At 47.8% G+C, this 22,682-nt stretch overlaps 8 protein-coding genes across 8 annotated transcripts; 4 read left to right on the forward strand and 4 right to left on the reverse strand.

Annotated features, from left to right (window-relative positions):
- Positions 1-152: 152 nt before the first annotated feature.
- N7446_003451 (sugar porter family MFS transporter) lies at positions 153-2,042 on the forward strand (the record flags this gene model as incomplete). Its single annotated transcript, XM_058512200.1, has 6 exons — positions 153-255; positions 323-561; positions 621-725; positions 792-1,261; positions 1,317-1,635; positions 1,698-2,042. The coding sequence occupies 6 exons, from the start codon at positions 153-155 to the stop codon at positions 2,040-2,042; spliced, it is 1,581 nt and encodes a 526-aa protein (XP_058377736.1).
- A 1,052-nt stretch (positions 2,043-3,094) lies between these two features.
- N7446_003452 (Zn(II)2Cys6 transcription factor domain-containing protein) lies at positions 3,095-4,412 on the forward strand (the record flags this gene model as incomplete). Its single annotated transcript, XM_058512201.1, has 2 exons — positions 3,095-3,330; positions 3,398-4,412. 2 exons carry the CDS (start codon positions 3,095-3,097, stop codon positions 4,410-4,412), a joined length of 1,251 nt encoding a protein of 416 aa, XP_058377737.1.
- Positions 4,413-5,453: 1,041 nt separating this feature from the next.
- On the reverse strand, positions 5,454-8,063 carry N7446_003453 (uncharacterized protein; the record flags this gene model as incomplete). Its single annotated transcript, XM_058512202.1, has 1 exon — positions 5,454-8,063. One exon carries the CDS (start codon positions 8,061-8,063, stop codon positions 5,454-5,456), a length of 2,610 nt encoding a protein of 869 aa, XP_058377738.1.
- Positions 8,064-8,161: 98 nt separating this feature from the next.
- Positions 8,162-9,229, reverse strand: N7446_003454 (uncharacterized protein; the record flags this gene model as incomplete). Its single annotated transcript, XM_058512203.1, has 2 exons — positions 8,162-8,720; positions 8,772-9,229. 2 exons carry the CDS (start codon positions 9,227-9,229, stop codon positions 8,162-8,164), a joined length of 1,017 nt encoding a protein of 338 aa, XP_058377739.1.
- Positions 9,230-10,523: 1,294 nt separating this feature from the next.
- On the forward strand, positions 10,524-10,880 carry N7446_003455 (uncharacterized protein; the record flags this gene model as incomplete). The annotated part of the gene is made up of 1 exon (XM_058512204.1): positions 10,524-10,880. The coding sequence occupies one exon, from the start codon at positions 10,524-10,526 to the stop codon at positions 10,878-10,880; it is 357 nt and encodes a 118-aa protein (XP_058377740.1).
- Positions 10,881-11,990: 1,110 nt separating this feature from the next.
- On the reverse strand, positions 11,991-12,389 carry N7446_003456 (uncharacterized protein; the record flags this gene model as incomplete). Its single annotated transcript, XM_058512205.1, has 2 exons — positions 11,991-12,122; positions 12,198-12,389. 2 exons carry the CDS (start codon positions 12,387-12,389, stop codon positions 11,991-11,993), a joined length of 324 nt encoding a protein of 107 aa, XP_058377741.1.
- A 2,577-nt stretch (positions 12,390-14,966) lies between these two features.
- Positions 14,967-16,164, reverse strand: N7446_003457 (BTB/POZ domain-containing protein; the record flags this gene model as incomplete). Its single annotated transcript, XM_058512206.1, has 3 exons — positions 14,967-15,799; positions 15,880-15,959; positions 16,028-16,164. The coding sequence occupies 3 exons, from the start codon at positions 16,162-16,164 to the stop codon at positions 14,967-14,969; spliced, it is 1,050 nt and encodes a 349-aa protein (XP_058377742.1).
- Positions 16,165-18,666: 2,502 nt separating this feature from the next.
- N7446_003458 (uncharacterized protein) lies at positions 18,667-19,278 on the forward strand (the record flags this gene model as incomplete). Its single annotated transcript, XM_058512207.1, has 3 exons — positions 18,667-18,831; positions 18,899-19,119; positions 19,173-19,278. 3 exons carry the CDS (start codon positions 18,667-18,669, stop codon positions 19,276-19,278), a joined length of 492 nt encoding a protein of 163 aa, XP_058377743.1.
- Positions 19,279-22,682: the final 3,404 nt, after the last annotated feature.

The following is a 22,682-nucleotide window of genomic DNA, read 5'->3' on the forward strand; positions in this document are numbered from 1 at the left end:
CACGGGACGCTTCTCTACGAACAGATGGTTACTGATGGTCTCCACTTATAAGAAGACACAGCCTACCTGACCAAGACGATCTACTCCCTCAAGCAAAAATCAGCCCTGTGTTCAATTGACAAGGATCAACAGCGTCGATCCCACAGCCAACAATGGGTTTCAATTTGCATGCCGACAACAGCAATGACCCGCCAGAGGTGCGCAACTGGCGGGTGCATCTCATTGCCATCATCGTGAGTATGGGGGCCATTGCCAGTAAGTAATGAACTTTTCTTTAAGCCACAGAGAGCACTTGTTGACCAGCCGAAACCAAAACACGCAGTGGGCTATGACACCAGTGTTATAGGTGGCACCATGGCTTTGGACTCCTTTCGCAACGACTTTGGCATATCGCGTGTCACTGCGACGGCCAGAGATACCCTGCAGGGCAACATTGTTTCTACCTTCCAGGCCGGCTGCTTCTTCGGGTCTCTCCTGACCTTCCCGCTGGCCGAACGTTTTGGCCGCAAGATAGCCATTACTATTGCGACCTCCATCTTCCTTGTAGGCGGCAGTTTGATGGTAAGCTGTTTGGATAAACCACCAGCGGGGAAACCGACACTGATGATCTGGATATCTAGACGGCCTCGTCAGGTCATGTGAGCTTGATCTATGCCGGGCGTGCCATCGCCGGCTTCGGCATCGGCTCTGTGTCGTTGCTGGTGCCTGTATACATCGCTGAGACAGTAAGGAACTCTTTCTGTACCTTGTGAAGCTTGGAACCCTGAGTAACCTTTACCGTCCTTTTGTAGTCGCCAGCGTCCATCCGCGGTCGTCTGGTAGGTATCTTCGAGATCGCCTCCCAAGGAGGAGGCATGTGCGGCTTTTGGGTCAACTACGTCGTCAACCGCACGATCTCCTCAGGACGAATGGCGCAATGGCAGGTGCCGCTGGGTATCCAGCTGCTGCCCGGCTTTCTGCTGTTGGCGGGCATCTTTTGGTGCCCCGAGACACCGCGTTGGTATGCGAAACAGGATCGCTGGGAGGATGCTGAAAAGAGCTTGACGTGGATTCGCAAGCTCCCGGTGAATGACCCATTTATCCAGGACGAACTGCAGCAGATCCGCGAGCAGATTCTGATCGGACTTCCACCGCCCGGCACAAAGCACTCTGTGCACTACTATGTGCAGCGTCTGTGGCGGAAGGGCACCCGCAACCGCATTGGCATCGGTCTGCTGCTCATGGCCTTCCAGAATCTGACGGGGGTCAATATCATCACCTAGTGAGTGTTGCGGCCCATAGCCTTCTCCCCTATCCATATCTACTAACAAGGAAAGTTATTCTCCACGCATCTTTGAGACCCTGGGCATTACCGGCACTGACACCAAGCTCTTTGCGACTGGATTCTACGGGATCGCCAAGGCCCTGGGTATGGTGATCTTCAGCATCTGGCTAGTGGAGAAGGTTGGTCGACGCAGCGGACTCATCTGGGGAGCCTTTATCGGCAGCCTGCCCATGTGGTATATCGGCGGCTACGTATTCAAGGCTGACCCAGAGGGTGCAGCGGCGAGAGGCGACACGTCCCGCAACGGCTGGAGCTATCTCGCCATGGTGTGTGTATATTTGTATGGACTGATCTACTGCGCCACATGGCAGGTAAGTCCAATATCTCCCGGTGTCAGCATTCAAGGCACAAATGCTGACCATCCTGCTCCCAGGGTATCACTTGGGTCGTGTGCTCCGAGATCTTCCCCATTGACATTCGCATGCTCTGTGTGGCCATCACTACGGCTGACCAATGGCTGTGGTCGTTCATCGTCAGCCGGACCACTCCCTACATGATCACCTCGCTTGGTTATGGCACCTACTTCTTCTTTGCGACTTTGATGATCTGTCTGGGCTTTTGGTCCTGGTATTTTGTCCCTGAAACAAAGGGCAAGACGCTGGAAGAGATGGAAGCGCTGTTTGGGGCACCCACGCTGGTCGACCATGAGCTGGGCAGCGTGCGCAGTGATGAGAAGACCGAGGTCATTGTGACTGCGTCGCATGTGGAGAAGATCTGACGGGAGAGGATGATGGAGGGATATCACTGACATCGCTTCCAGTTGCAAGGGCAGCTCTGATGTTGGTCACTCTACCTCCGTGGAGGATACCTGGCGAGGACTCAAATATATGTTTCGGTCTTTCTTCTCACACTGATAGTGATATATACAACTCCTCTTTGCAGTGTGTCACACTAGCCATGTGGGCCTGTCTATAACTTATATATTCGATGATACTTATTCTGAACAACTATTCTAAGACCGTGATGTGAGACAGATAACCTCTTGTGACTATGCCTGCCTCGTAGATGATGCCTTCATCCTGAGTCCACACTCAGCACTAACTGTCGGAACAGAGACATGACCGTATAGACTAAAATTGTCGCCTATAGTACATTTTTGGTCTAGCGATAGTATGCCCCATGTTTGTGCAACATTATTTTACCTACTTGCCACACAGTTGGGCGGGGTATATCTCGGGAATCATTGTCAAAGGTCACAAGATGGTATGTTCGGTATGATTTGGGGAAGTGAAGTTTACTTGATATCTGCCAGAGATTTACCGTCCAAGCGACGCCTGGATCCCTTCAACGTTGTTAAGTTCATATTGATGTGGAGCGCACGGACGCTTGGCAACAGCGGGACGTGAAATACAAGAGAGGTAAAAACGCAAAATAAGAATCTGAGGCGGTGGCAGTGCACCTCGGATTATTTCCGGCTATCGGTTCTTTTCGCTGGCTTTTTCTCGACGACTGCTAATACTCCAAATCCATTGTGAGAGTGCGGTTTGCGGGGAAGAAACCGCAGAAAGGATGAATCACGATCCACCTATATATACTTAGTTATAATACCGTCGAAATCGTGGGGTTTTGGCGTAGTGATCAACATCGATTGGGACTGACTAACTTTCATCGTCATCGATTGTTCTTGCAAATCCGTTGATTGAGAAGACCGGTTTTCACAATTGCAATCCCTCAACTGACTCCATCAGTAAATGAACTGATGGCACCCGCGCCGTGTCTAGGAAGAGACTGGGTTGTGACATCTATGCACGATTTCCACTATTCGCCGTCATGGATGCAGTCCCGACGTCGCCGGTTCCTCAACGCATTGAACGGCGCAGCACCTTCGGCGAGACGCTGTCTCCACACCCAAGTCCGTGGGCTCCCCGAGTGAAATCTGTGACCAGTGCGTGCGAGAGGTGTCGACGGCGAAAGATCCGTTGCGATGGAGAGACACCGTGTGCCACCTGCCATCGGTTCGCAGTCACCTGTGTGCGACCTCCCAATTTCAGGGACAGAACCAGCTCGTAAGTAGTCCGCACTGATATCCAGCTGGCTTCCGCGGGTGCTCATGATTCATGGTTCGATGTGCAGGGAGACCCATACCGCCTTAGAGAATCGTGTGCGCCAGTTAGAGGCGCGGATTTCGCAGATGCGCAGCGATCAGCCGGACAGCAGGATAATGACTCCGTCCTTCCGGCTGGATACCAATTTCAAGCCGCATGGGCGATCCGCCTCGTTCGACAAGCTGGAGCAGGTCGGGAACCTCTTTCCAAACGACAGCGCGTCGGCACTCGATATCCCACAGATAGAAATCGTCAGTTATAGCGGCGCTTCGTCCCCAGCGTCGCTGTGCCCAACACCGTCGATGCTGTCCGCAGTGTCGGGAGCATCCAGTCCCATGACGCCGGGCTGGGATGAATGGCTGATGCCCCCGAATATTCCCTTCACGCTGTCGCCTCCCATCTCTGCATGCCCATCGCCAGCTTGTGATACCATCTCGTACCTCACTCCAGCAGGCGTAGAGACATCTTCCATCTCCCGGCGCTCGTCCATCTCTTCGCTTGGTTTGGATCCAGATGCGAACCTCTCCAGTCTTGAGTTTGTGAGTTTAGCAGATGAAGATTTCCCCATCATGGCGTTAGAGTCATTCGGCCACGGCGCTGAAGCATCCCGATCGACCGACAGCGCCTCCCATCCGGCGAGATCTCTAACGCTGCCAACCAGGTTTGAGATGGACACGCTCTTGGACGTCTTCTGCGAAAGAGCAGGCTCGTTCGGCTACCACGCCGACCACTCCCTGTTCCAGCATTTCCTGGATCTCATCGACGCTCCAGAGCTCGGAATCTTCCCCGGCCAGGCCAGACTCTATTCGGTAGCTATGGCGAAGTTCCATGTCTATATGTCGATGGCGATTGCGATGCGCATTAAGACCGACGGTCGCCCCACCGAAAGGGAACTGCTGGAAAATTGCTACCAGCTGGCTATGCAGGAAACGAGATCGTCTCATTTTTGGGAACAGACAGGCTCCGTGGACGCTGCCATGCTTTTTGCGGTATTTGCAGGAGCAAGCGAGCAGGGACTCGTGCAGTCATCAGGGAACGTGTAACATCACGGGGACAGAAGGAGGGGGAGACAAGAGGTGCAAGTGCTAGAGGCCAGAAAGACTGTGCTGTACTGTATTGCACGAGGACCAGATCATCCAGAGAAGCTCAATTACTCGAAACATGGCCCTTAACGTAGGCTTATATAAGCATTATCCGGCCTTTTATATTTTGCCCTATTGAATCTATGACTATAGATTCTCAATCTTCAATCCGCCTATTTTTACCTGTTTTATTTACTTTGTTATGGTGGTTTAAGTTATTTAACTAGGGTGGACCCTATCCCACGAGGGTGGCTGCAGTCTGCTAGACTGCAGGTTAGGGCTTTTCCTTAACTATGGTACCTTCAGTAACCTCTTCGTTAGACTGCAGGTTTTTTTTCCTCGTTAGACTGCAGAGGTCAAGTTAGCTCCGATCGGTCTAAAACCCTCATAGCTTATAGATATACACGTGAGGTATCTCCGATTCGCCTCGGAGCTTGCACAGCCTTCTAGTTCTCGAGATATCCGTGGTTGACATATTTTTATGATGTACCTTTTTGTACATTTTTGGATGGTTACAGTATTATACGTGCGACACTTACTCCGGGCCCACGGTCTACCTGGTGGTCGGCTCGGTCCTCTATAAGTATATTGCTCGGCTCTTATCTTCAGCCTATCAAAGAGCCTCACCAGAATAGTTTTCTAGAAAGAGAGAGCGGGCTTGGTTTGAATGATCCTGTGGTGGAGGAGAACTGGAGTCCCTGTCTTCAAACGCTCGAGGGGTTGAATTCATTGCCTGGTCGCCAGATGGAAGCCGACTTGCATTAGCGTCGTTCGATAACATAGTCCGCATTTAGGATCTAGCTACCGGCTAGAGCGTGTCCACTCTCGAGAGGCATAGCGATTAGATCCAATCGATTGCCTAGTCGCTAGATAGAAGCCGACTTACATTAGGGTCGTATAATAACACAGTCCGGATCTAGGATCTAGCCACCAACAGCAGAATGGCTCAAACGGAAAGGAATAGACAATTGAACCATATCTATCTTTTATATAATATGACATTCAAATATCAGAAAGTGAACATATAGTAGTAGCAGCGGTCCATATCTGAGATCTAGGGTTTCCGAGCGCTTGAACCTCATTCCGTCCAAGCTTGGTCCAGCGCAAGAGTAACTCTTCAAAGTTCTCTGGTAGTGCAAAACTTGTTTCCATCGTTGAAGGAGAATCAGTATGAGAGTGTTCTTCTGCTTCATGATCACAGTCGTCTCTCTCATCCCCCAGTTTCTCAATACTGAAGTGAACTTCTGAATTTCTTTTATTCTCCGTGTCAATAGGGAATGTGGGCTTTGCCTTTTGAGGACTAGCCTCTGCTTGCTTAGCCTTGTGTGACGGCTGAATTGTCCAAAGACCATCATTGGAACTATCATTAGAATCCTCTAGCGGATTAGGAGACCGCTGTAAGGATATTTCGTGCTTCTCGAACTTGAATTTGGATCCAAACGACTGGAGAGGCGGCTCCTGCGATGCTATAGAAGAATGCGTCATCGCTGGTGATGGGGCACCAAATGATTCCTGAGATTTCTGTGCTTCTTGTTCGGTAGTCAGCTTCGGAGAGGGTCTTAAGGGGACTGTATTGAAACGCTCGTTAGTTAATTGTGCTGCAAACAAATACCGCAAGAACTTACGCAGAGCTGACTGGCTCGATGCTGACACAACAGAATCTATAGTAGCTGGCCGTTCCGACTCCGAGCTGGCACTGTCCCAGCTCGGGGTGCTAAAAGAAACCGGCACTGAAGGCGATGGCGTGCCAATTGCACTAGTCGTGCGGCCGACGCTCGTAAGGCCGGTTCCAAGACCGTGTGTTGAGATACGTAGTTGAGGGCGAGCCTCACGGGAGGCAATTCTTTTGGCGAAGTTGACCTTAGTAAGCGTGCTAGATTCATTTGGCGCAGTCGGTGCCCTCTGAGGAGGCACTAGCGGGTCGACCATGTCGCCGGAAGCGTCTTTCAGGGTTTGTTGCGAGTGGTGCAACTGGGAACCTCGATAAGCCTTCTGCTTGCGCTCGGCCTTGCGCAAGTTATCCTCATAGCGAGCACGGGTATCTTTCTCGGAGTCGGTGGTCCGATCTTGAGATTCATTTGCAACAGGAAAAGTTTTGAACGTCTGATGCGAGGGGGAGCCTAGTGGTTTGACTTGAGTGTGCGGCGATATCCTGTTGAGAGTATCTTCATCTAGTGGTTTCCTATGGAGTTGATGTTGTAAGGTTGTGGGGGAAGAAGCCGGTTTCTCTGGAAATGAGACACCAAGACCGTGGACTCGTGGAGTGCTCTGCGCCGATTGGTCAACAGCGCCTCGCACGAACAACTTCAGAGAACCGTAAGGATCGGATCTGTTTGTGCGATAGAGCGACAGATTGGTATCATTTATGGGTTCCTCATGCTCAGACTGCTCAGGCTTAGTGAGATAGATCTGCGCATTACCCCAGTCGGAAATACCAAGATAATGGCAGATACCGGTACGCAAGGACTCGGCAGTTTCCATCTCAGACACATCAATTAGGCGGTAGTTCCAGCCATCCATGGTGACAGGGATCCATCGCTTGCCTTTGCTAGTGTGTTTTGTCCTCCCGACTTTCTCATGACCCGACGTGTGCGTCGATGACGGACATTCGCCGACAGAGACGTCGCTGGAATTGAAGGATGGCTTCAGGTATAGAGGATAAGGCCCATTCTGATGGGCTTCTGGGCTTGTTGGAGACTCCAGAAACTGATCTTCCGGCGACGGATGGCTCGAGTCAGCCTTAGCCTTCCTTCGAAGGAAGTTGAAACTACCATTGTTATGCTCTCTCGGAAGTGAGGACGATATTTCTGAGCTGCATTGGCGGTCTTGGGGAGAAGGACGAGTGCCTATGTCATTGCTACCCCCAGCAGAACGAGACTCGGCATTAGAGTAGAAACCCGGTAGCGCCTCCGCTGAGAACAGTGGGAGATCCGTTCGCTGTGGCGTAGAGACCGAAGCCTCCTCTGAACCATCGTGAATTTGGCGAATCAGCTTACGCATGCGCTTCCCTTCCTCGCGTTCGTGGCCAAGGTCAAATTTAGAGCCACGGCGGGCACACTCCTTGGCCAACTGGGGGTAAACAACTTGATGCATCTTGCCAAGGTTGCCCCGTCCACCAGACCCAAGCCTCAGCTCGAGAAATTCGCCCCCTTGAAGCTCCAATGCTTTGAATGTTTCTTGCCAGTCATCGGAGAATCCATTTGCGGCAAGCCACAAAAGAACTCGGTCCAATGGCCAATGATCAGGGGCTTCGCTAGGTGATAGGTTGCCGGTCCCGTTGTGACGATTGCTAGACGACTTCCCGACATCGGGGGCCCGGCTTGGGCCCGGTTGTTGCTCCTTGTCGTAGTGAACATTCCCATAGAGGGCCGAGTCGTCCCTTGTGTATGTGCCACCGACACTTGAAATGCCGTGCGCTTGATTCAGTCGTGGTTGATTATGGCTGTATGCTTCATACGGCGTTCGTGCTTCAAACAAGGGTGGGATACCGACGCCCATAGTGTCATGACCGGGAATATATGTGGCGGATGTAAGTGGTTGGTTATGCCGTGGTATATCAGTTGCGGATGTGAGTGGCACGTTGTCAGGTTGGGTGTTGTTCGCGTTGTTCATTTGAGGCGGAGGCGGATGTGGAGGAGGGGGAGGGATCGAGAAGGGAGCAGTAGAAGGGCGGCCATGATTCATATGTTGATTCTGTGGATGGGAGGATGTCATCGGAGGCGGCGGAGGGGTATCCAATGTGATTGGAATTGCGTATGGCCCCCATAAGCCGCTCCTCCAGGTGTTCTCATGGGAGGTGGCGTCGGTACGGGATTTCGAGGTGGAGGAGGTTGTGGTACGTTCATAGGACGTGGCTGGCCCGATTGTTGCATCCCGGAAGCCGCGGACCCCGGGATGTATTGTTGAAGTGATTTGTCAAAATGATGGAGAACAGAATGTCCGTAAGTGAGCTGAAATCGAATGATTTCGCTATCATGTATACTCAAAACACCTTTCCTTATCCTTGAATGGCGGCTATTTTCAAGTTTTGATTTGCAGAAATCAATTTCGCGGAGCATTTTTCGAATAAGCGCGTTGTACTCCTCCACCTCACCAGACTCATTTATCGGATACGGATTTGCGTTTGAGGGATTTTGGATCATTTTCAAGTCGGGCCTCTGCTGACCCTGGTTGTGTTTTGGTAAAATTGGATCCCCGCCGTCCTCTTCTTTCTCTTGCAAAAGTGTCTCTATCAAGGCACGCTGCTCTTGAAGGATTGACATATTGTGGCTGTCTCTCATTTAGAGAAGTGTGGCATGGTCTCTAGAAATTGAAACTTACTTGCGAACTTGCCCCACAAACATGATGACATTGAGCAGAAGAAGCATTGTCGACTTCAGCCTTTCCAGGTTGGTTTTCAGCGGATCCAGGCTCGGTTCTAGCAGAACTAGTCGAAACTTCCCAGTGACCTGTTGCAAACGGGTCTTGCCGGAGTGATCATTAATACCAACAACTCTTTCAATTTGTCTAAGCACATCGCGACACTGGTCTAGGACAAGCTCCAGTGTTCGAAATGCCTCGTCTGAACAGAGCTTGGCCGACTCCTCCGCTTTCAAGTTGTCGCCAAGTTCACGCAAAATGGCGCTAATTAGTGCGACCTCGTTTGACAAGAGCTGTATAGACTCGTTGGCATTTTTGACCTGGCGGTAGAAGGAGAATAGTTTGACGGATAATTTAGTGCCCAAGTCTGCGACCTGTATGATACTGGCCGCGACACCGAGGGCCTCAAGGCCAGACATGACGGCGATATAAAGGTGCTGGGCTGCGTACAGAGCGACAAAAATGTATGTTCCAATATAGGCGGGCGGTACAGTAAAGGGGCTGTGTAGATGAGGCTCTCATTGCAGCGGGCGCAGTGTTAGCGCTTTGACACGCAGATCTCCACGTGAGGGCGTCTTCATTCACTAGACCTTTTCGAATTTCTCATGCTTCAAGCCGTTGACTCCGCGGGAAAAGATCCTGGATAACAATATATAGAAGTAACAGAGCTAATGAAGTGCTTATACTTAAACTTCAGTGAACCTACGACCTAGCCGGCGGACAGCGGAGGAGGAGGGGCACAGAGGTTGCACGTGTATAGCGATTTGCTGTATTATACAGAATTTTAAGCCCCCTATCCCACGGGGGTGGGCGGAGTCATGGCTGACTCCAGGTTAGGGTCTTCCCTTCACTATGGGACATAAAAAGTGGGGCCACCCTGACTCCAGGTTCTTTTCTCACCCTGACTCCTGAGGTCTAATGAACTCCGATCGATCTAAAAATTTTATGAGTTATAATAGACTACGTGAAACATCTCCTATTTGCTTTGGAGCATGCATAGCCTAGTAATTATTGAGAAAATAGCGATTGAAAATTAGAGATGTTTTGTTGGGGTGTACTATTACGGTATACGATTAGCACCAAAGACGCTACTACAGCACTCTAGACGAATAGAACAACCTCGATAATACTAGTCTATAATGATCAGGAGGGGTAGCAATTAATTCAGGGGGTTTTGAAGCTTCCTAGCTATTATCTCACTTTCTTTTACACCATTTAACCCTAAAGTCAGCATTCGACATTCGTCAAATTTCATACAATTCGTTATTGTTAGATATATATCCCCTTTTAACGATGTGACGGTTAGATGGCGGCCAAAAAGGGCTGCTTCTGCTGCCGTTTTACGAGTCTTGCTAACCGTCTCGGTCTTGGCATTGAGTGCGCTAATCCCCACGGCCCGACTTTTACCTCTACGCTGCTTCCGAGAGAGGTCGTAAGGAGATAGTGCAGCTGCTGTTGGATAACGGCGCCGACGTTAACGCGCAGGGTGGCGATTATGGCAATTCACTCTAAGTTGCTTCACTTGGAGGCCACGGAGAGATTGTTCAGCTGCTATTAGAGAATGGTGCTAATACGAACGCACAGGGCGGTCCTTATGGCAATCCGCTGCAGGCTGCTTTATTCCGACGTGACAGAGGAATTATACACCTATTACGGAGAAAAGGTGCCAATGTCAATGCACTCTATGATGCTTCATTTCGAGGTGACATAGAAATGGTTCAGCTGCTATTAAGTATTGGCACAAGTGTTAACGCGGAGGGTGGCCGTTATGGTAATGCGCTCCAAGCTGCGTCGTATCAAGGTCATGAAGAGATTGTTCGGGTGTTAATAAAAGAAGGTGCCAACGTCAACGCGCAGGGTGGCTGTTATGGTAGTGCACTCCAGGCTGCTAAAGCAGGACGCCATAAAGCGGAGGAACAGCGTCTGAATGGCTTTTATCGTGATAGTTCACTCCAGGCTGCTGAAGTAGGACGCTATAGAGGGGTTGTGGCTCTGCTTCAGTTCAATCTATGGGGTGCAGCTAATTCGTCCGATAGACTGTATGAGGAGTTTCTATTTAGCGACAGCTAGGGCCAAAACAACATCCATTCAGGTGTCTTTTGACACGTCCTGATTATTAACTGTCACTTATCACTCAAAGAGGTAGATAGCATAGCGTGCCAGGGATTAAAGCGTATTCCTAGTTATATTTCCATTGTTCATGCTCCATGGATTGAGATATGTGATCGACGTGATATTGGCTCAGGTTTTCCACTAAAAAGCAATCACAATTCCTGTAAAAGACCTATTAGCCTATTAGGAGAGCTAGATTCAGCCTAAGGTTAGCGATGAATAAGACGTCCAATAGATACATAGAAAATAAAATGAAAGAATAGAAAAAAATCATCTTTTGCCTTCGAGCGTAAGTGACATAATTTAAGGTCTAGGTGTATTGGTCTGGTCGGATTGCGTCGAAGTTGGTCTTCTGGTCACGCCTTATGACTCCATCATGGAATCTTGCATAACAACTGTTGCGGCAATTCCAAATAGATTGTTTCTTCGGGAGTTAGTTCCTCGAGAATCCATGCAATGTCGCAAGATAGCCAGGTGATCTTTGAATCCACAAGCTTACGCAGTAAATCTCTAGTCCTAATGTCTTTAGAATTTTAGAAGAAACACTTTTCAAACTATGCATCTAGGGATGTAAGAATTTCTTCCTACTGCTATTTGATATACGACCGGTTCCATTTCTTGTCGATATTCTTTTCTGTATAATGCCTTAAGAAAGTGTTAGGGTATGTCACGTTAGATTTTCTTACCACCGACTTTCCTTTTTGCTCTAATCCGGCATTTATCTCTTAACCCCTTCATCCATGGCTTTTCAGTCTAGCTCTGCCTCCAAAGAGCAAATGCCTTCGAAAACTCTAGAACGAGGAGCTACTTGAAGCAAGAGGTTATTGGATAATAGTTAATAGCGTAACTTAGGTGAAATGCATTCACAGGGGTAGGCGAAAAACCAAATCCGGTAAGCTTTAGGTTACAGTAGTTCCGACAAACGGTGTCACCACCCACACTCTTTCTATGTTTCTCGTACCCTAGTGCTAAGAAACACTAAACTACACTTAGAAGAATCTATGTCAGCCTCATTTGTTTAGGCAGGGTACCGTAAATTACCGGATTATCATAATAGCGAGAAATGTGTTAATCCTTCTTCACCCCGTACTGCTCATCCGTCACCGCATCGTGCCAGGTCGTCTTGCCTAAGGCGACAACAAAATAGGTCATAGTGCCACCCTTATCCGCGCCGTGCCAGTGGGTTGTTCCCGGGGGAGCCTAGATCAGGTCTCCGACATTGATACGGCGGGGCTCGGCGCCCTTGTCGCAGATTTAACCTAAGCCGGCAACAACCTTTAGAAATTGCCCTTCTTCGTGAGTGTGCCAATAGGTACGCGCATAGGGGGTGAAGGTCACGTTGTTGATAGCAGTGGTGTCATCCATATGGAAAATGTCGAGATAAACATCGCCCGTGAAGGTGGTAGTAGGCTTGAGGATTGGCTGGCTGCCTTGGGAGGAGCTGGGGACAATGAGTGTTTTAGGCATTCTTTCGATGCTATCAATTTGACATCGTTTCCACTATTGAGTCTATGCATATTAAGACTAGAAGGCTAGGTGAAAGGAGCCGGAGGTAGTAAAGAAATTTTTTAGCACTCCGGTGACTAACCTTGAGGACAGCAAATTGAGCACTCCGTAAATATTGTAAATGAAATCCTTATATTGGTAAGTGCTCATTGTTAGGAAAGAGGTCTTTTACAGAGTTATTGAACCTGATCCCCCTTAGGATATATAGGAATGATTACTGTCTAGTGGAATTAATTGTGGGGCATAACCTCATAATTCACTAGATCAATGTAGTGTGCGAGTGGGATGGCTTATAACCAGACTTAGGTGGATAGATCTGCACTTTTTAGGCGGGGTTAGCTATATAGAAGCTTTATGTTTCACGCTGGAATTACTATAAAAAGTGGAATCAATAACATAATGGTTAGTTGGCAGATGATAGTGGATGACAACGGGCCGGAGTTAACGGGGGAACCCTTTAGCTGCAAGCTTAATGTCAGCGTTTAGATTTAGCCTTGCGAGACAGAGCGGCTAAATGCACCTAGTCAGCCTAGCCAAGCGGGGTTATAGGCGGAGTCTTCTGCTAACACCGCAGGATGTAATGGCACTACACACCATTATACGGACATAGACTCGGCTAGCTTCCGCTGTACTAAAGCTACTACAATCTAACCGAATATAGATTTATAACAGTCGGTCATAACAGTCATAACACAGCAATTAGCCCTATCACTCTACCAGGCTGACCTTGTCTATTAGTGCGCAATTACTAGCTTCATATCGTAATACCTAACAGCTAAGAGTCAGCAATCATTAACAGAAATGTAATATAGAGAGTTCCTTGTATGTCATTACACACCAGACTCTCTTATTAACTAAATGACAGGGTACTTATGCAGTACTATGCTCAAAAGTGATGAATCATCAGTGCCTCCGTTGCCATTCGGATTTTCTCGGCTCGGCAATTCCATCTGCCCTAAACCTAAAGTCCGATCTAGATGACAGGCTTTCTACCCTTAAGGCCGAAGATACCTACCAGATCCCACTTCTCTATCTCCTCATTCGTCCATTCTGCGTGTTCCCGGCACCCACGGTGCGTGCTCGTTAATAGCAACCTCTTAAACGTGAGACTATCAAGGCCTGAATATAGACCAGGCTTTATAATCATTTACCGAACGAATCTCGAATAACCAAAAGAAAAGGTCGAAGAGTAGTAAGGACGGATAGACGTTAGAGATATTAGATACATCATCCATGCCACCTACACTCTTTTAGTAATAAATATATTTCTCGCTATTATGATAATCCGGTAATTTACGGTATACTGCCCAAACCAATAAGGCTGACAGAGATTCTTCTAAGTGTAGTTTAGTGTTTCTTGGCACTAGGTTCGAGAAACATAGAAAGAGTGTGGGTGGTAACACCGTTTGTCGGAACTACTATATCAGGGTAGAAACTCCGCCCTACTCCTCGGCTCTGAAGTTTCTTAACAAGAGAGTTTTGAATCTTAGCTTTAAAGCAGCATAGAATGATATCAGGGTCTTTAGCTCTAGCCATATCGGCGAAAACATTCTATGCTTTATCGGTGATATCCTAGTGATCTTTTCCCACGACTGTCTTATCTAGAAGAGGTATTGCATCAAATAAGCTGACATCGTCAAAACCTAACTTATAGTTGTTTATAGCAGATATAAGATCCGACACTATATTAATGGTTCGGCAGTTACGTTTGCCTTCTATAAAGCCGTCCGAGTTTTCCTATTTCGAATAAGGCCGTTCTAGTACAATAAAAACACCACCCTTCAATTCCGATCGCGCCATTTCGAGTCCGAAGCTTAGGTCATATGTCGGGTAGTCACTCTCGTCGACCTCTAGAGATGATTCAAAGCTATGAAGAAGCTGAATATAGTCGGAATTTTCCTTATCTGTCCCTATCAATACGTCTTGCCTAACGAATCACTCGCCGCAGTCGATGGTCAATAGGAACACCTAGGCACTCTATTGTGTTGCAGGCGATATATCAGTGAGCAAAGTAAAAGGTATTCAACGAGTATTCTAAGTCTCAAGGATAATTTTTGCGTAAGGCAATGTTGAGCATCGGTAGCACACTTCAGTCTCGTCAGCAGATGTGCGGGGTCTATCTAATCTGACAATAATATCGTCGGGCGCTATATAGCAATAAACAATAGAGCGTCCTAGTAAAAGAGGGCCCTAGAACAAAGATCGAAGCAATCACAAAGAGGACAACGTGCAGACGCATTGCATACACGCACGGCGAACCCTAAGCCCTGACACACCAGACTCGAAGAGGAAACGCAAGGGGCGAATCACGAGGGTGCGTGGCGGAACAGACCGTACATAGTTAAGCCTCTTCTTTTTTCCAGTCTTGCATATGTACACTAGGGGACGCGCGCTGACGCACGCTGTAAGCCCTGAAACGACGATCTAGAAGTTCTAGAAGTTCAGGTAAAACGGCACAGAGATATTTATTGACACGGCACTATCTTGTGGATTTGTGGTGCGAAAAATATGAAACACATCCCAACCCAAAAATGCAAACTAGTACCTTTTTGAGCGGCTCCAGTAATCAGATTCCATATAAGACGGATTTCCTTCCATGTCGGACGGCTCTCGCACATACTTATCTAGAGTGGCTTGAAATAAATCGTATGTGAAATTGGGAATCGACTTCATCAGTTCTGAAGTAATTACCGGCGTGGGTCTATTTCGGAGATTCGGCAAATTAGCAACTAGCATTTCGATCGCTAGTTGCCTTAGCTCCTGGTAATTGGCTCGTGTCGAATATAGTTCCTCGATGGTGTCTGTAAAGGACTCTCTTTCGGGAGAAGTCATGAATGACGCGCAGAAATGCACTCCTGCTTTGCTTTTTAGGTCGTCGATCATGAAGTAGTCCGCTTCGCCATACATGCGCACATGGAAGTAACATGGATGACAGTCGGCTAATGAATCCACGATTGGCTCTGTAAGGCCCCCTTTATCCCCTTCCTTACTTGCGTATTCTGGGTGAAATTCGTTAATTGAAGCTGGGTTCTCATTCATCTGTAGCCTAGGTACAAGGGCCTCTGGTGTGTTCTCCAGGGTTCTCGTAACTGTTTCAGTGAAGTGCTCACCTAAATGCGCCTTAACTTCATTAGTGACATCATTTTCTGGTTGGTGCTCCCACGATGGCTCTTCTGCGGGCCACTTATCCATCACGGGTACGTCTCCACTATCAGCCTGTGTGGTTTCTGAGGTTTTCGTAGGGGATGGAGCGGTGTAATTTCCTGTATATAGGAATTCCAGTATTTTCTCAATAAGGATCGGGTCTTTCTCGGTTAGGCGAATCGGATGTTCGGTTTCCTGTAAGTCATCGTCGCTTATCAGTGTTTGGTCTAATAGTAGTTAACAGACAGAACTTGTAACACCTTAAACCCGCTATAGCAAGCTTTCTGGAAGTACTTTGATCTAGGACAAACAACAAGCTTATGGGCCGAGAGAATCTTATCCTTGCAAATAATGGTCAAATCGCTGTAGTCCGAATTGAGATGCAAGCTACGCCATGTTAGTGAACTAGCATTATTTGTACTAATGCTGGGGTAGATGAGCTGGATATTTCTCACCTCGCAATGAGCCCGAGAATTGTCTCTTGATCCTCCCTATCCTGTGCCTCCGGTGGTGGAGGGTTGGATTCCTCGGGGTAAGCGCCGCTATACTCAAACGTGGAGTAGCGAGAGGACTGGTTCTTTTTCTTTTTCATTGTTAGGCGTAATAGAAGAAGCGAAAATGTAATCAGAGCGGGCAGACCATAAACCCGGATCAGCGGGCCAAAATAAGTAGGTTGTTCTGGGGACCGTTGATTTTGCTCCATATTCGGAGAATGATATCTTGACGCATTGCTTCCTAACCCCGCTTCCTTTTCAGCTTGCTATTAGTGCGGTACGTCAGATGCGACACGAAGGGCCTACAGGCGGAAAACCAATCAAATGAAGACTTTGAAGAAGTGCGTACCAAAAGCATGCAAGCAATGAAGGTGAGCATATAACGAATAAGCAGCAAATATAAAGCACAGACCGTAGGGTTAAGGGGTCAGCTGTTAGGGTTATGGGGGAAAGAGCCAGTAGACCAGGACAAAAACCGCCAACACTAACCCAAGATGATGGAATCTTGAAAAGCAATCAGAAGAGGTCGTGGAATGAGAAGAAATCAGAAAGTATTGAATCAGAGGCGAGCAGTGGATCAGGCTAGCGAACCAGAAGCCACAATTTGGCTAACATCAACCAAAAAAATAAAGTTTTGGAAAACAGGGGTATTCCCGCGAGCGGAGAATCCCTTTCTCTCACTTCGTTCGTTTCAGGGCACTGGAAGGAAGAGACGGAAAGGTGAAAAGAAACATTAAAATGCGTGGATTGCAGTTCGAGGTGCATTGTAAATAAGATTGACCAATGAGAGGAAAGATCAGATGACTAATAAGCGCAATCGAAAAAAAGCCATTTGTTAAACTCGGTACCAGTCGTTATGAAGTTTTCCTTGGCCTCTGGGAGCGTCTCTCTGGAGTGGGAGTGCTAGCACGAGGTAAGGCCTTGACTTCGTCTGCTGTGTCTGGCCACGTGATTTGCGTGCTTTCGTCGTCCTCAACATCAGGGGCATTTGTTCCAGTTGGCTCAGGATATTGCAGGTCGCTGAGAGAGGGCTCATTTTTGGGGGTTTGTATTTGATTTAGAAGGGGTGGTGGGGCCAGCCCTCTGGGACCAACGATCGACTCGCTTCCGTTTACCGGTTGTTGAGGAAGGAGTTGGGGGTAGATGGTGGTTTGCTACTGGGAGAAAATGTATATCATCCGTGACGATAGCCAATTGGCGACTCTCTTTTGTGAGGCCGAAGATGCGACCCGTCAAAAAAACATGGGCGTTTACATTCAACGGCGGAAAGTTCGCCCAACGTTGCCCGTTCTTGAAGTAGGCGGTAATAGGAAAAGTGTGATGGGTACGAGTCGACGTGTTGTAAAACCTGCGCAGTAAATGTTGACCAGAGGGAAATTCGAGGGTTTGAGTGGTCACTGAAGCAATGTGGGCCAGGTACAGTTCAACAACCGTGGATATCACCAAGTAGGTGGATTCCAGGACACCGTATGCTCGACCGGTACTCGATCGGCCTTAAATGACGTCCTTTTGAAGACAACTTTCACCAGTCAGACTCGGTGAATCGTAAAAGTTTTGGAAAGGTCAATACCTTTGAATCTCCAAACGCGGCTTCACATCCTATAGGTAACCATCGTTTAACTGTTGAGTGCCAAAATTAATTAGTCAATTTATGGACTCTTTGACTGTTGATCTATTGCCTAGAATAGAATAATCGCGGAAGGGTTTGAAATTCATTGTTAATGGTGATCCTCTATACATAACATGCCAAAAATTCCGCGTCTTTAACCGTTAAATAATAAGGGAGGATATGGACACTAGTATTTGGGCATCATTGGTGGAGCATACAGTAATGATGAAAACAAGAACATCTTAACATGAACGGTCCTTGAAATACAGCACGGGCAAATTAAATAGAAAATTTGATATCGGCCTCAGATATCGACCTTTTTGACTGGTGAACACCATGGGTTGTGGAGCAAAGTAAACAGTCTTAAACAGAAGCAGATGGCGCAGTCAGGCTGAATAAAAAAAACACGATTCTTGACCATCAACCGCGAGGCCTCATCACCGAGGTTAACCCGACCTGCCCGTAATCGTATCAATAACCCAATCTCGTAGGTGGGTCCAGCCACCCCTTATAGTTTTTGAGCCATTGAAACGAAACACTAGTGAGAAGACCGCTGATCGCGCCGCACTCGGGTGGTTCCTGACCTCTTGACGAAAATTTTTGGTGGTCAAGATCCATTGGCGTACCCCTTCATGGAACGTTTACGAAACCTAGCGGAGAGGCAGCAACGTTTCCAGTTTTATTTAGCATTATCGAAAATAGCCCAGCATCCATCTGCCCATGATCTACATGCTTTCCGGCTATAGTATTGATGTCTATATTGGGGTAACGGTACGAATGCGACTGGTAGTTTGTCGCCCCCGGGCCTCCAACCTCATATCAGGTAGAGATTTTGTTACTCTCAGAATATAAACGGCATGATTTCCTCCTCCCTCAGGATCGAATGGACTCCGATTTGTATAGGAGAGTGTCTAGCACAGCAAGTGTCTGCCATCAGATCAGAACCTGACCTTCAAGTCATTCACCAAATTCCAAATTTATCGAAACCACTATGTTGCGAAAACTCAACGTCGCCACAGACGACATCCCTAGAACGAAGTTCAGGCTTCATATCGCCATAGGCTCATTGGTCGCATTAACATTCATCCTGATCATTGCCCGAGTGGCCGACAGCGGAACACCACGTGCCCGAACCAATACTTGGGGTATTGCAGTGGTAAGCCTGCCCAAAATACGAGATGAGACCGCATTGCCGATTCTTAAACTGATATAATTCGTACTAGTGCGTAAAATCAGCCGTTTTCATGGCGTACCAGATTTGTACCGGCCATGTTGACCGTCTTAAAAAATGGCACAGCACAAAAGTCAATGTTGTTTTGAATGTGATAGATACGGTTTTCTGGTTTGCGCTTTTCATCATCTCGATTCTCGGTGCTGCGGCCTCACGCAGTACCTCAAGCCGTGTGTTGGGGGTGATTGTTATTCTTCTGACTATTGTTTTGTGGTAAGTGTTCTAGAAATCGTAATGTGTTTTGAGCTAACCGCTTGTTTGTACAGCCCAATGGTTGCCTTTTTCACCTTCATATGCATGTATGAGCGGCGTTATTTCAAGCAACATGGGACACTGCCAGGAGAAGCGGCGAAATATCCTGGCGGTGTCTAGGCGAGCATCCAGGGTAGACGGTAAAACACACGGCTCTTTGCAAAAGGCAGACTAGATTTTGTACCACATGGAGTAGTGTCAGTGTTTAGAAGACTAATTCACGCTCTTATACACCGCACTATTCAGGCATGCTTCATTTGACTAAATAATAATCTTATGTACATAAGTTTATGCATTTTACAGACTGTTCCGCACATGTAGCAGATTAGTTCAAACGTTCTTAAGCCATCATAGGCAATGTGGTAGTCTTGACCTGTGTCCAGAGAACATGCAAACGGTCGCCCTTACCACGCACCGAAGTAATCCCAATTGCAGATTTCTACGCACTTTTTACTATCCCTTTACCATTATCATCGCCCCAATCCCCTGGCTGATAGACAGACTATTAGAGCATAGTTCTGCAGTATCGTGGGATATAGAGTACGGAATTGGTTACTAGTGACATCATTCATAGTTATACAAGGGCATTGGAGAAATAGAAATAGCTCGTCAACAATGCTTGCACGCCTGTTATCCTTTTTGTCGGACTTGAACGTTAGGCTGCGGCAATGTGGTGGGCTCATAGACGCAGCAAGCGAATTGTATAAACATAAATAACTCCAGATTTCTTGCAAAACACCGTACCCCGCAGGTGAGGACGATTGGGGTGGCAAACAATTAGGAGGATGTTATTCAAGGTAGCGCAGAGTATGGTACGATACAATATTCTAGCCTGCAACCTAGTGCTATAGTTATCTGCTATGCGATATTACGGAGGCTTACAGGTTATCTCTAAACCTTCTCCACAGCTAGCGCCGGCTCTGAGCTAGATACTTTGTGTGGTGTATGGGGAAATTACTTAAGAAAGGCAGAATGAAGCTGTTGTCGGAAAGTTTCAACGAACCGCAAGTGGAGGTTAGAATGGTTCAGATTGCATGAAAAAGGAAAGATCCTCTAGAACCTAGATCTAGCTTCAATACATAGAAACTATATGGCTGGAAGCTACTATCCGGTAAAAAGAGAGGGACTGTTGACTACTTACTGGCTTCTAGCGACTTCTAAAAGCCGACAGCTGTATCATCCACACACACGTAGCCTGGGCCAGATGCTTCCGCTGGCTGGTTCACTATTCCCCTCCCGCTTGATGCTCGGTTATATATATTGCGGGGCCGATCCCTCAGCTGTTTACATAGGCTAGCTGCTATGTTGTCACATTGTGCCGTGACCCTCAAAAGGATTTCTGGTTGCTCTTTTGGGTTGCTCACAAGGAGCGTTACTAGCTAATGTGTAAGGGGCTATTCTTGAATCTCATAGCACCAAGTGTTTGAGATCACGTAGTCCTCCTATGTTTAGTATGAAGCCCGGTTAGCTGACTCCGCGGCGCGCCAGGGCGCCACGAATCGTACTCGTTTGCATAGCCACATACGGCCCCTGGAAGTCGTCGGGTTAAACCAAAAGGATACAGCCGGTATGACGGCGAAGCGGGGTAGTAACTACCTTCACCCGAGTCCCCAGGATGTAGATAGTTTTCCACTCTAGGAGGGGTTACCACCGAGAGTATTTGTTTTTCGCAACAGGAGCCGTCGGGGACGAATAGTGATATCGCATATTGGATACTAGCCACTTGGGAGTGTATTGTTGACGCTTCTGATGGCACAGAATCTTGAGCAGGAAGCGACACCCATGCCGCTTTCAACCACCGACAGGATCCCAGGGCGGATTACCCCACGAATTGACTGACCCGCCTTCGTGCCGAGGGTTTCAGCACGAAAGCGAGTAATCAAGAACTTCATCGTAGGTGGCATGGTTGTATTGGGCGAGGGCGTGCCCTGACGCTCCTCTTTAAACAGTAACATCGTCCGATACTGCGAGCTTGGCAGGTTTGGCCATCTCTCGCCGCTTTTCCCAAATCTGGATCCATATTCATTTTGAAAATCATGTCAATGTCCTAAAAGAAAGGGAGAAAAATGGAGCTCCAATAAATCGACAACATCGGGCGCTTTCCACAGTTGGCAGAGATTCCATTTTACAGGCCTTCCCTGGAAAGCAGTTTTCGCCACGAAAAGCAGATCGTGATTTTCTGAGCGATCAATGCCGCTGGGGTGAACGTTGGCTGAAGATTGCTGCTAGTATGGGATTTGGTGTGATTTTGCTAACTATTCAAGAATTTGCAACCCAAATGTATGCCCACGGAAAACTATCGTAACATGATCAATTCAATCACATGCTGACTTGAAAACAGAGGCAGGAAAACAGCATTTCTGAATAAAATGGTGGACACGCTGGCGATTTATGTTCTCAATCGCTACCCGGCACTTGCTCAATTCTACAGATCATTGGATCCCCTGGTTATCAGACTCATGCTCGGAGGCGACCACCGTTTTTCTGAAGACCAAGTAAACATTTCTTTGGAGAACAGTATGGGAGATGAAGCATCCAAGTTACAGGACTGCCACACGTTACATATTCCAGATCTGAAGTTCCTTTCTACCTCAGTTGGCTCCAGCCTGATCCAAACTCAGAAAACCCAAGGAGCGGTTACTGTATTTCTAATACATTGCCTACATGACTCTGGCCTATCCAAGTATAATCTGTTCATTGAGCCTTGAGTTTTAATCTGCGCAGCCACATCATGTCCGCCTACCAGGCGGTATGTCTCTGCACTGCAGCCGCACTTAGGGTAAAGAAAAACAGCATCGTTGAGAATTTAGTGAGCGGGCTGGTCAAGTCGCGTGTTGTAACGGAATCCTCAGAAGCCATGCACAGATCTCTCGCACTCACAGAGGATCGACACCTTATAGGTGTCGACACGTCAGCGTTGGCTCACCGTAAAGGCTGATACCCCATGTTAAATAGTCCAGTCTGGAGAACCCATAGGTTCTCCAAGAATCAGTCTCTGTATTCCTCCAATATACTACTTGCTCTTCAGGCATCTTCGTCTTACCCAGTTGACAGGCTCTATCCTGCAAACACTACCCCCTTTCTTTACAATTGTTGTCAAAACTTTCTCTATGATGTTGCTGTTAGCCAAATCCTGGCTTCTCATTCGCTAATTTGATCCACTATCCTCCTCTGATTCGCTACCTCCTTGTTCTGATTGATCGCGAATTGGTGGCATGGTTAGGTGGGCTGAATTGATTAGGTGCGAAGGGCATGACGCGATCGCGGGTAGGTGTGTCACTCGCCTGCCTGCGTCACTCGCTTGTAGCTTACGTTATAAATTCACAATCTTGGGCCAGCAATCATCTGATGACTTTCAGGGGCACTAATTCTAAATTCGCTACGCAGTGGAGACTTCGCCCTAGGCCAGCCAATGCCATTGCACCACACAAAGTAGTTCGTTTACAACTGCGTTCAAGCCCACTACAGTTCATTATGATCGACGAGTGCTTGTCACATCTTTGATATTTCCCGCCCTGGGCCGT

Source organism: Penicillium canescens (assembly GCF_028828765.1).
Source record: "Penicillium canescens strain IBT 15451 chromosome Unknown utg000002l_segment0_segment0, whole genome shotgun sequence".
NCBI lineage: Eukaryota > Fungi > Ascomycota > Eurotiomycetes > Eurotiales > Aspergillaceae > Penicillium > Penicillium canescens.